We start from the raw sequence: 14193 nt of genomic DNA, 5'->3' as shown, positions 1-14193 counted from the left end.
TCTTTTGTATTTGTTTATGGAATCAGTCATAATGAAGTAGTGAATATTTTTTTTTATTTGTGGAACCTCAAAGGAGAGAGAGAGAGAGAGAGAGAGAGAGAGAGAGAGAGAGAGAGAGAGAGAGAAAAATGCGTTCACAATAGTTCTTGTTTCCTTTGACTGATCCCAAAGCTCTTTTCATGCTTCCTTTAATTTTTATGATGAAATCTGGACTCAGCCAAGACTTATAATTCCATACATGGTATACTTATATTGTACTAATATAAGTATACTGTACGTCTTGCTGTATTTCCCTCAGAGAATGTGTCAGTGTCGTAGGATAATTTTTTTGTGTACGAATTATGAATTCATCAGTCACTTTTAACTTATTTTGCTTGAAATGGACCCAGAAACACCAGTTTGAGAGATTTGAAAGAAATCCTACTGCACATGTGCCAGTTAATTACACTGGAATGCACAGGAAGGTTTCATATTCTTCTGTATGTCATCATAGTGTTGGGTTGGGCTGCCAAAGTTCCTAGAACTGTCATGGTGTTTCTTGATGTTTTTGATCTGTGCCATTCATAGATAATCATTTTTCTATCATTCATTAACTTTGGTTCATTATTCACTTTAGCATGATGCTATATAGTTAAGTGAGGTACTTACTTTTTACATTATGGCCTATTACTGATGCATTGCCTCTAAGTTACTGTAAGTTGTCCCCTTTTCCTATGTTCAGTGATCTTGCAGTATTTTTCAGTAATTTCATATAAGTTTAGTAATTTTCAGTAATTCTCTAGTTTTAGTAGTGTATTTTTTTTTAGGTATGCATTTCTAGTTCTGGGTGATCTTTGCCAAATGTAGATGGCTGTGTAACTTAACTTTTATCCTGGGACTAATTTTTATCTTGAGTGGTTTGTCCACTAATTAAATGTTTCTCCTTTTTCCTGTGCCACAGAAAATGGTTGTCTTCGGTTCTTTGTGCTCTCTCAGCTGTAATTTGATGGCTTAGTGTTGAGTGAACTCATTATTTGTTTTACATGTTTCATGTAATTGTAATTTTATTATTATTCCCCTTGTGATTGCCTTTGAGCAGTTATTGTATTTGTCAAGCGTCAGTGTACTTGAGCAGGCAAAGATGCTTTTATGTCTCAGAAGTCTTCTGACAAGGCTTCCTTTTCTGACATGCCTCCTAGTTTCAAGGGTGATCAACATAAGTGGTATAAGCCTCCTCCAGTCTTGACTGCTGTGGTCTACTCTCCTGAGGAATGGTCTCTCCAACAGATGTTTCTCTCTCCTGATATGTTCCTGCTCGCCCTCGAAAGGGATCTGCCAGTCTAGCGCCACTCACAAAGCATCGACCCTCAATCCTCCCATTTGGTTTTCTTCTGTAGATGCTTTCGCAGTGCCTTCTTTTGAGATTTCATGTACTCTGCTGGTGATTTCTTGGCAGTGCATAAGATAGAGGTTTCATTTGTGCTCCTGGGCTAGTTCCCTGCTGCAATTGGTTCCTAAATGACTTTGCTGTGCTACCTGCAGCCTTACTGCCAGAGCCAGTGCTGCCTCCATGTCTGCTTTTGGAGTTTCTGCTTATTTGCTTATACTTTTTCATTTGCTCCAATGTACTTGACTGCTTCTGAGCACTTTACTTTCCTGTGCAGTTGACTTCTACAGTGTAGTTGACTGCTCTTGATTCCTCATCTGCTTCTAGGAAGATGAAATACATGGTCATCAGCTTCTTCATCAACCTCATTATCCTAGTCTGCTCGCCTTGCGACGCAGATCATATGCACCATCTCCAACAGTTTTTACATGTCTGCATGTATTTGCCACATCATTGATTTTCCATTTCCCAGTCTTGTAGTTCCAAGGTGCCATTTCATTCCTGAGGTCAAGTATTCAATGGTGGCAGAACTGTAAGAATCTGCTGAAGGGAATGCCATTGGTGCCATCAGGTCTTGAACTCATGGCATTTCCAGACACTTTAATCATAAAGGCGTGAATGGGGTTTAGTCTAGGGAAAAGAGCCACAAACACATTAACGACGTAGAGCTTCAAGTGGTCTTCTTAGACTTTCAAGCATTTGTGAATGTGTGTCAGGTTGCTGTGCTAGGGTCATTGCTGACAACACTACTGCCATCGCTTATCTGAAGAACCAAAGCAGAATATGGTCCGAGTCTATTTGTTTGTCTGGCTGTAGAGATCTTTGCTTGAGCAGAAAGGCATGAAGTTTCCACTGTGCCTCAGTTTATACAAGGTGTTTTCAGTATCTTTGTGAACCTTCAGTAAGGCTATCACATTCTTTTGTTGAAGTGGTCCTCTTACACAATTGTGTTCAAAGCTCAGAGGTAAGTGTGGTGGGAGTCTCTTGCTGGATCTGTTTCCCCTTTCATTGAACCTCAGCCTACACATATGTATACTGTACTGGTTTCCACAACCAGACCTAGCAGATTGGACAGTAGATGCCATGGTCCAGCTTTGTGAATGGTTTGACATTTACTCATTTCCACAGTTTTAACTGCTGAGACAAGCCCTGATGATGTTTTGAATGTCAGCAAACACCTGGATGACAATCATTCCTCCCCTTTTGGCCAGAGCAGGATTGGGTACTGTACCGCTGAGTTTGTAGATCATTTCAGGTCTGTTCCCTAATTGAGGTGCCTTCTGAAGCAGCACCACTTCCGCTACCTAGAGTTGCTATTCCATCATGCTTAATGATTAGCAAGCGTAATCTCAGAGAGAGTGGCTTTTCAGAGGCTCTGTGGAAACTCTCGTCACCCCTTGCAGACCCTCTGTCACTGCACTTAACAAGAGAAATTGTCTAGAGTTGGGCTTTGTGTGACAAATGTGGCTCTTTTCTCCACAAGGCATTTATTCCTGTTATAGCTGACATCTTCATATATGAGAGGGTTAGCAAGAAGTGTGCTCTCTTTGCTATTGAAAGTTATTGTTCCACTTTAATTACATTTTCAGTCTTTCTCAGGATGGGCTAGACTTGAGGAGAAATGGGAGTATTTCTGACCTCTCATGATTTTTGGTGCTTTATCCCTCTAGCATCATTTAAACCTCCAAGTTTAGGACTTTATTGCTGAGCAACCTTATCAGGCCCCATTATAGCCGTGCAACCTTATCATGCTCCATTATAAGCCTTTGGTAGACACCTCACACATAGATATTTTTTCCCTGGCTGCCTCAAAGGTGTTAGCTAGGTCCATGCCCTCTCTGGTGAAGTTTCTTAATTCTAGATACTGTTTCTTGATGAGTCCCTCATCTACCCTGGAGTTTGTAATGAAGTTTCATTCATCTAACAAAGATGACTCACTCTTCTGTTTCTTTGCAATCCTTACCTTGCCTTCATCTTCTCCTAAGAATGGTCTTCAATGTCCTGTGAGAGTCCTTTTCCTTTCTGTCTGTTTCTGCATTTGAGTCATCAGAATCATTTTATTTCTAAGAATTCTGTATCTTATTGACTGTGGCAAGTCATTTCATGGCTGTAAATGGGTGTTTCTCAAAAGAACCTTTTACCCTCTAGGATCAAACACTTGAAGCAAGTTCTTGGAACTACCAGAACACTGCTTTATGTTGGTGTATTTCCAGGGAGCTATTGTTGAGGTAGCCCCTGTATTTTCAGTTGAGAGGGATTTGAGTCATTCTTTCTCATTTGTTTCATAGCTTTATCCTCATAATCTGGCACACACAGAGGTGCATGTTTCCTAGAGTATGAGTCTTTACACCTCTTGTGCTTGATGAATGTGCCATCTGGATTGTTTCTCTCGTTGCATGACCATTACGTGTGAAAGCAACTGTGAATTACAGGTTTCTAGCCTACTTCACTGTCTTTCTTTGGGGAACTGGACTTCCTGTAGCTATGGCTGCCTATCTATTCAAGGGGTCATTTGGTTTGTCCTCCCTAATTACAATTCAGGGTACTTGAATAATTAGGTTGTAATAATATAAAATTATTTCTGTACAGCAAAAAACTTTTTTATATAGACCCATTAATCTTAATTTCCAGTGCCTTCCTCCCTATTACTTCAGATAGAGGATAGCACAGAAGATTGGGAAAAGTGTTGCCTTGCAACTCAGTGGAATTGGCTGGCACATGTATAGTGAGGTTTCTTCTTTCAAATCTGTCAAGTTGATGTATCTGAGTCTATTTCACTTAGAACAAGGCTATTTATGAAATTGAGTTTGTAAGAAAAAATCATATATCATAGAAATATTACATTTACTAAAACTAGTACTATTTTTTCTGCAAACTTTAAATAGTGGACTAGGAAAGATGTTTATACTGAAAACAAAAACATACTCAGTCTGATGCATAATGAAATTTAATCAGTGATGGTATTAACATCACATAAAAATTCAACACAAGCATAAACATATCTGTACAAATGCAAGCTGGTTTTTCAGAAAAAATTGCATTTAAAATTTTTATGCAGTGCCTAGATATAAAAGGGACAGCACTATTTCTAGTACTTATTTTTTGAAATGACACCATGCTGCACACGCACAGTCTATAGTGTCTTGTGTGATACAGTACTTGAAAAATTTTGATGTGTTTTTATGAATTACAAGCTTATCTTTGTTAATGTCACAGTGTCTGGTCAAAGGTGGTACACCAAGTATCAAATTACAGACAAAACAAGCTTAAGCATAGTAATTACTTGCAATTCAAATTTTTCCATTCTCATGAATAAAATTAAAAGAGAGCTGCCTATATATAAAAAGGGACTGCCTATATATATATATATATATATATATATATATATATATATATGTATATATATATATATATATATATATATATATATATATATATATATATATATATATATATATATATATATATATATATATATATATATATTATATATATATATGTATATGTATGTATGTATGTATGTATGTATGTATGTATGTAATGTATGTATGTATGTATGTATGTATGTATGTATAAAATAGCTTGAGTTGTGGACAGGATTAGAGACTGAATCTTTCAAATGTTTGGGAACAATGATATTAAGTACAGGTTATCTTTACCAGGGTATAATCCAGAATGTGAAGGGTTTATATGCGTGCTAGATGTTTGAATGAATCCAGAAAGCAATTGATGTTGACCCAAATCATGAAATAACAGAATACATGGGGTTTTAGCATTCATAAAATATGAAGTGGATGGTTGAAGCGAGAAACAACTAGTGTATGAAGAAAAGTTGTAATGTGTGAAATTATGAGAGAGTGGTGGGTATCCTAGGGTTTGACAAAGAAATTAAAGGAAGTTATTTGGTTAGTAAGAAAGTCAGAAGGGAGTGATTTGTAAGTATAGATGAAGAAGGGAATAACATTTTGTAGGTTGTAAGATGTTTTAGCAAGTGAAGAACATTGAGGATTTATAAAATCAACAACAGACTATGAAAATAAAGGAAAAAGCATAATTAAAAGCAGCGTGATTTTTAGAAAACTTTAACAATATTTTCAAGGCCACACATGTCCTTGAGGACAAAGTCATAGATTTTAATCCTGGGATGGAATTTAAAAATCTCTTTTGGCATGACTATGTCTGATACCCTGAAAAAAACTCCATGTTCTGCTTCTGTCATACCAAAAGATATTCCTTCAATTTCATGAGTTTCTTCACAATTGAACATTTCAAACTCACTCGAAGCAGACAACCCTTTTAATGTATTGTCAGAAGATTAACAGTGTAGCATTGTTCATCACAATGTTTACTTCTTTCATTTCACTTTACCTCACATGTCGAAATTGTAATCTCATTATCATGTTTGTTTAAATCACCAGTTTTTCAAAAGCAGAACATAGACAGTGATGAGTAACCAGTATAATTACAGTACAGTATTATTGTTTTTTTTTAAGAAAGAGTTATTTTTTTTATGCAAGTACAGTAAGTATATACCTTATTTTATTTGAATAATGATGTCTGATGGCGCCCTTCTATTTGTAATTAAAATGGAAACTTTCATATTTGAATATCGTTAAAATAAGGGTACTGTATTGTGCTAGGTGAGATTTGTATGGGGTTATGTATCTTGAGTAAATTTGTGCTTGCAAAAAGAAATTTGGAACCAATCTGTCACATGCATAAGGCTATTTGGGGGCTTAAAAGGGTTGTATAAAAATGCAAATTACCATGAAAATTTTTGGCTTAACTTACTTCTGACTTTATGTGCCATCTAAAGAATACATTTCTTCTGTAAATTTTAAGCTTGTTTTACCTATCCATCAATTATTTTGATATTGGTTTAGCAGATTTACTATCATATTCCTGTTTTCTCACTATTATAGACAGTTAACCTGGAAACAACTTATACAGTATATGCTAGTCATTATGTAGGTAAATGACATACTGTTGCATTATCCCTACTGTAGTCTTATTAATATGCACTCTCAAGAGAGGTAACTGGACACATTCCCTTATATAAAAGGGTGACTTTGAAAATTGGTAAAGGTATTTGTACGATATGTATTGTCGTGGGTGTATGAACAGAGGTGACAGTGGAAAAAGGTTCCCATAGTGGTATACTTTTTTCAGTAAAGAAAGCAGCAGATAAAGGCAAGAAGTTTTGAGTTGCTCTTCATAATAGCCTGCAAGAAGTTTCTCAATAATTTGTTTGACTTTATGTATGTATTTTTATTTGAATCTCAGTACTTTGTTTGACTCTTTATGTATGTATTTTTATTTGAAGAAAAGTATTTTAAGTTCTCTTTTCATATATTCTTTCGATCTGTTAGTGTTGTAATTCATGTTTTCTTATTTAATTCCCTCTTATGTTGTCAAAAACATTTCTTGTGTTTACATTTATATATGGAGGAACTGTCATTTAGCTCACTGATAACACTCTTGGTTTTTAGAGTTTGTTTTAATTTCTGCCATGGTTATTGTTGCTTTTGCTTCTTTTGTAGCAATGATTTTTTATTTTTCATTTGTCATTAGGGTAAGATTTCTAACTAATTACCACATCATTGATGATGTATATAGTTTACATATACAGTAAACATTCTTTACTTATACTGTATGTTTTTGCAAAATTGTCTTTTTTTGTGGCAGATGTAACGGTTATAGAATATTAGTAAAGGTTTTCAGAATGTTTATGTTTCTCTATTTACTGTTTGGTGACTATTGTAAAAGTACATGATTAAAATGATGGTCAATGAAAACAGGTTTGTTATGATGTAGTGTGTGTCTATGAAACTGTGACCAGTGTACTTGTTTTGAAAGAGAAAAGAAATGCTGGCAGTTTGGAGTTTATATACTGATCTGTTATTACATAAAAACACTTTGTTTTCATATGGATATTTATTAATAGAAAAATGTTTTGTAACTCATAGTGGACCAGGGCCAAGAGAATGTTAAGTCAAATGGAAGTGAAAGATTTATTGTATATCCATAAAGTTATGTTCAGCATGAATACAGAGGGAAATGAGGAAAGCCCCTCGACATAAGTAGAAGAATATGTTTCAGTTACTAAAGGGATATCTGCAAGCAAGAGGGTGTTGCATTTAGCTGCTTCAGCCTGTAGTGGTAAGTATTTTAAAGCCATTTGGTCAGCAGTGGAATGATGACCACAGGTATCAAGAAAGACTGACAATATTGATGTAAACCTGCAGTTGCATTACTTCTTAATGTCTGTTGTGAAAAATTTTATTTGATGTTTCTACTTATTAAAATTTTTATACTCAGACCTGATTGAATAAAGAATCAGGGACATACTCTTATACTTTTGATCCATTGTGTATCAAACAGATACAGTACTAATTTTTCTGTACTAGGTTGTTTTAGTTGAAATAGTTAATTTTTCATTTTAAAAGGTTGAATTTCATCATTATAAATATGTAGTCCATTGTGTTGTACTACCTCAGGTTTAGATGGCATTTTAAAGCTTGCATCATCCAAGTTTTTGCCCTAATATGCCTATTTTTTTTTTAATTTAGGGAAGAAGGGAAGTCTTCCTTAAAGAAGAATGAAAAAAACATTTTAAAGTATGCTATGTAAATTTATGTTTTAAAGTACAAGTACTTTACTTTTAAAAGCTTGTATGAATAGAATCCTTTTTTGTAGTAAATATATGTAACTAACAGTGAGGTACCTTTCGTACGTTTCTGTAGAGGGTGCTCATGGCTACTAACACACTAACACTCACTCATTTTAATTTTCAGAGGAATATATTCTTTCACGAATACTACGAAATAGAGCGAAGTTGCCCACAAGTGAGTGAATTGTAATGATCTGTGTACCTGTATGGCTGTTTGTGAACCTTCTTAGGGCTTACGAAGCTATTTTCAAAGTCCTGGTGCTCTTTGGCCCTTTTTGTGTGATGTCACATCCTGTAGTCCTTAACATCACAATGTCCTCCACCACAATCAATACTATTTAAACATCTTGATTACTTATACATGCAACATTAATGAGAAAACAAAGTAAATATTTTCAGTTCAGTAAAAAAGAAAAGATTGTTGCATTATAAGTTCATTCCCAGTATACAGTATACAGTAATTTTTAGATTATATTTCTTGCCAAGTATTTCACTTCCCTGCCAACCTGAGACACCCAGTATTATATGGTCTTATATAGCTGAACATAGTTTTGGACAATGTGCAAATCATATCATACTCTTCATTTTGTACATTTCATTTTTTATAGAAATTTTTAAAATATGTATTTTTTTCTTAAGTGAAACAATTGGTGCTGAGTAAAGTAATGAAATTATTAATCATTGACTTCCAGACCTTTAGTTTTTTGCTCCTAATGACCACTACCTAGGAAGTCAGCAAAAATTTTGTTGTTTGTCACATTGTTCAGAGCAGTGTAGCTTGTAGAATACCTTTCCACCATTGCAGTATTTGCATCTGCTTAGAATTTGGTGCACTAAAAGTCTTTGATTGACTTTCTCCATTAGTAAATTAATTTTGATCCTCTTAGCACCTTTTTAACTATTCTTGTGTTAGATATTAAATTTATTTTTAATAAATTTAATATAACATTATATATTATGAACATTTATATATATATATATATATATACACATATATATATATATATATATATATATATATATATATATATATATATATATATATATATATATATATATATATATATTATACAGTATATATATGTATATATAAAAATTTATCACATCACCGTGATTCATATACAAACATTAAGCTGCAAATGTCTTGTAATATCCAATTCATTGTACCTTGGAAATAATATATTTTCATATGTTTTTACCCAGAGGGGAATTTTTTATTTGATAATAAGTTCGTCTTCTCGTTGGCTCGACCCTCGGAAGAACTGGAACTCCTCAGGACCACAAGTTAAGGCGTCACTGTAGTCCTGAGTCCTTGTTCTTCCGTGGTTCGAGCCCACAAGATGAACTTATTATCAAATGAAAAACTCCCCTTCGGGTAACACATTTGAAAATATATTATTTCTGAGGTACAGTAGAGCAAACTAGATATTAAAGGACATCTGTAGCTTAATGCTTATATATATATTATATATATATATATATATATATATATATATATATATATATATATATATATATATATATATATATATATATATATATATATATATATATATATATATATATATATATATATATATATATATATATATATATATATATATATATATATATATATATATATATATATATATATATATATATATATATATATATATATATATATATATATATATATATATATATATATATATATATATATATATATATGTATATATATGTATATATATATATATATATATATATATATATATATATATATATATGTATATACATATATGTATATATATATATATATATATATATATATATATATATATATATATATATATATATATATATATATATATATATATATATATATATATATATATATGTCTTCCATATCTGCAGTTATCTCCAAGGAGAGATAATTACAGAAGTAAGGAATAACTTACAATTATTGAAAAGGTTGGAGGGATAGTTTGTTTCCCTCTTTGAAATTTCAGTATCACCATAATTTTGTAATTGTTGTTGTTATTATTATTATTATTATTACTATTATTATTATTAGAAACAGTAAGTAATAACTTAGTCTGTCAGTTGGGATGAACAAAACAAGACGTCTTAGGAATATTCTTGTGATGAAACTAATTTGTGCACAGAGAATTAATCATCCTTTGAGAGGAGAACATCTAGATCCATTTGCCCCTTTTTATAAGGTAATTGGTCTTAATATTGACTGTGAATTTCTGTACCTGGCTTGATCTTTTTCTGTGATTGTGAGAACTAACTTCAGCTGTGGGCTGACAATGGTACATAAATTAAGATGCCACAGACTAAGTAAAAGCATCTTGTAAAAGTAATGAGATAAGGATGGTAGGTTTTTAGAGATTGTGTGAAATTGTTTGCTTAAAAGAAAGGTTCCTGGTATTTGGGGTCTTATTTCTGACACTTGATCAGATGGCCTCTGGGATGGGGAGGGCATTTTAACCTTATACCAGTTATGTCAGTGGGTTGGGAGTAAAAAGTCTGTGTGTCTTCCTGGGTTTTCATAACAAAATTACAAATGAGAACATTCCAATGTAGAAATATGGTTGATGGTGATTGTCACATTGAGAAGTGTGTTTGACTGACGAAGGATCAATCAGCAGATTGCAAGATTTGGAAATGGTACAAAAAAAGCATGTTAAAGACACATATAAAATGTAATAAAAGTACACAGTCTAATCATGATAGCAGGTTAATTGGAGGCAGTGATGTCTGATATATCAAACGGTATGTTATAAGTGGCTTTCTTAACTGTCAGAAAAGCTTCCCATGCTTCAGTCTTCTTAATACCATAAAAATTTGCACCAGACCCAGTCTTGCCATGATATATTTTCTGTGTAGTAAAGGATCTTAAACAGTAGTTCTAAGAGGAAGGGCTTAGAAACTGAAGAATGGCTGATTTGCTTCCAAAAGAGTACATGGTTTTTTAGAAAACTTATATTGGTAGGTAGAGTTAATGAGAGCAAGGAACCTGGGATGATTCTAAGAAAAGCAGAACACTTGCATTGGGAAAGACAAAGTTCCTGTCCTCTCTGGTCTTATATTTCATACATACTGTCTACATTTGATAAGGAGGTTAGAAAAGGGGGTCTTATATTTCATACATACTGTCTGCATTTGATAAGGAGGTTGGAAAAAGGGTTTTTTATCATCATGAGACTAGAGAAGGGAGCTTTGGTTTTCTTGAAGCATTTTCAAGAAATGACTTCAAAAGGCCAAGAGCCCTCACAGTCTCTACACATCCTTGTAAATAAGTTTTATTCAAATTCAAGTTCCTGCAGATAAACAACAGTCACATTCTAAGGTCTTTGTCAAGGGTACCAAAAAGTATCTTTGGTCTAAGGATGGCAAGGATTATTTTGATTGATATTTCCTTCAATTAACTAGTTTTAAGAAAGGCAGTAAAATTACAGTATATAGACATAAGATTTTCTGGCTGAGTTCTGAATGGGACATACAAGACCACATTTGGTTTTAAGATATGTGGAGATTTAAGGTATCCTTTAGAGGATCCAACATGAGATATTGTGCCTCTGAGTGGAAAGAAATTCCTTCACGTTATTTTTCATGGTTAAAGCTATTGGAAACTAGTGTAGAGTTAACAATCAGAGATTTAGAATTTAATTGTTCCTGTCCAGTTTTGAGAATCCTTATTGTCAGCAGAAATAAGCAAATTTATTTGTCACCAAAGTGTGAAATGAATAATGAAGGGGTTAGGAAGTGTGGTTTCTGGATCTCTTTCATAGCAAAAGAGTACTGAAGGGGAGTGGACTGTTTGTAGTCATTTTGAGTTTGAATGAGAGCACATCTAGTGACAATACCTCTTAAATAGGGAATTACAGTACTTGCTTATGAGAATGCTATTTCAAATGTGTATGTCTGAGAGAACAGTGTCATTACAGAGTTCAGATACAGGGTTCAGATACAGGCTTCGTAGGAAGTACATTCATTAATATGTGGTGGTTGTGGTGTATTCCTGTCTGATTTTTTTTTTTTTTTTTAGGAAGCTTTGACTTCGTAGTTCAAAAAATTAAGTTATGTTGCACCTAGTTACATCTGATGGTCACTGATGATTCATTTTTTGTATGGAAACATGAAAACTGTAGCCTGTTATCATTTTTATCAACAGAGATGTTTACAAGGATACCGAGTTCTTCATTGGAACCTTGATAACCAAATCCTGTTATCTTCAGTCTTCTTTAAAGACCAGAGAGTAAGTCCTGAACATTTCCTATTAATGACCAACTACAATATCTGACACTTTAATATTTCTTGTGATATCAAGATATTCCAGTGGGCTTAGGCAGTAGTCTGAGAAGTGCAGTTGCACACTGTTAAGCAAGAAACAGGCCTAGCTTCACAATGGGTTTTATTTCTATATCTTGATGAAGAGACAAATTGATTTAGAATTGAAGACCATGGACTGTCAGAGCACTCAGACACAAGCTTCATCCAAAATATCTTATGGAAAAATAAGAATTGAGTTTAGTTGCCATAGTCATTATCACTTCTAGTATTGTTATTGTGGTTGACATTGTTGCCTTTGTCTCATGGTTTGTTTGTTATTGGTTCTGGTTTTTTGTTGTTCATATCAAAATACTTGTTTTTTTTTTATTCTTTGGTACAGTTGATGATTAAGGATGAAGAGATCATTTAAAGACATGTCATGGGTATGGTTTTTAAACAGTGAATTGGGCTTGTCTAGGTGAGTTACTGGAAAGAAAGCACTTGCTAAAGTTCAGAAAAAAGCAGGTTTTCATTGGAGTTGAAGGGCCTCATGCCAACACTAATAATTGATCATAGGAGGAGTCATGATAGGTATGCATTAGGCATGATAGGTATACATTAGGCTTCCATTACCTGCATTTGAGCCTCCATGGCAAGGAGCCCATAATGAACCATGACTTCAAGGGGGCCTTCATATGAATGTTAGTATAAATTTCGCTCCACAGTGCTGACTTAGATTTAATTGCTACCTCCATTTGAATTTTACAAGGGATAAAAGAGTCTTTCTTAGGCAGTGAGGTAAAGAACCAGTTATGTTGTTCTGAATAGCTCCATTTACCATTATTTGTGGTATGTGCACAGTATGGTCACCTTAGCAGAATCTCAAACCAATGGCCAATGCCTGTAGGCCTTTGTTGGCATGTGTACCTGTGCAAAATTTTTGTAGAATTGAACTTGTCGTGGATTATCCAGTCTCTCTTTATGTGGAACACAATTTTCAGAGCAAGACAAATCAGTCTAGCTAAAGAGTTGGGTCACTGAATCATCTTCCAGTACAGATTTTGAATAATTTTCCGACTTAATGTATCTGCCTCTTCAGCCAGTTGAGGTCCATCATCCTGAACTCATTTCTATCTTAAAGATTCATCCACTTGGTAAGCTTGTTAACCTACTGAAGGTTCATATTCCTTTCTATCTTTTGAGTGTTCTTCATCCATCTGATAAATCTCTTCATTCACTTTAGGATTACCTTCTTTGTGCTCCAGGTCACCTTGTGCATCTTCTATTTATCTTGTGATTGTTTTTCATGTACTTGATTGCCCTCTTTAGCCTTTTCAGTTTCATCCATTTTGTGATCATTTTCATCCCACTCATGAACTTATTTGTCTGATTTAGGTTTATCTTCAGTTTTATTTTGAGGAACTTCATCTACTTGATGAACCTTTGTATTTGATTCTATTTTATCTTGGGTTCTTCATCCACTTGATAAAACGTTTTCATCTCTTGTAGTTTCATTCTCTTTTTATTTTTATCCACTAAACATGTGCTTACGCTTCATTTTTGGATGAACCTATGTCTAGTTCACTTGGTAATAGGGATTTTCTATGGCATGTAGATACTGGTGTATCACTACAAAACTTTTGAGTTGCTTTTTCTCAAAGACTTACTAATTTGGAGTTAGAACATTCTTATAAGCAAATGGAAGTTTTCAGATCTACTTTGACTCCTTTCAAATTGAATTTTCATGGTACGTTTTTGACCATTGTTTCGAAGTACCTTGAAATTTTTTTCCTTAAGTAAGACTCAGCTTGTCTTGCATATATATAGAGTATAAAAGTGGAAAGGATTTTTAATTAATGGTATCTTAGAGTCATGGCATGGAAGGACGAAAGTATTTCAA

The 14193-nt window shown here is 33.7% G+C and overlaps 1 protein-coding gene across 1 annotated transcript in view; it reads left to right on the top strand.

The window, feature by feature from the left end:
- Positions 1–14193, top strand: part of LOC136829342 (Ca(2+)/calmodulin-responsive adenylate cyclase-like) — a 272221-nt gene that overhangs the window by 138384 nt on the left and 119644 nt on the right. Inside the window, 1 exon segment of the mRNA XM_067087752.1 lies at positions 8161–8211. Coding sequence (XP_066943853.1) covers positions 8161–8211 — 51 coding nt within the window.

Source organism: Macrobrachium rosenbergii, chromosome 44 (genome assembly GCF_040412425.1).
Source record: "Macrobrachium rosenbergii isolate ZJJX-2024 chromosome 44, ASM4041242v1, whole genome shotgun sequence".
Taxonomy (NCBI): Eukaryota; Metazoa; Arthropoda; class Malacostraca; order Decapoda; family Palaemonidae; genus Macrobrachium; species Macrobrachium rosenbergii.
The sequence above is the reverse complement of the archived record's forward strand: the minus strand, read 5'-3'. Positions and strand labels throughout refer to the sequence as shown.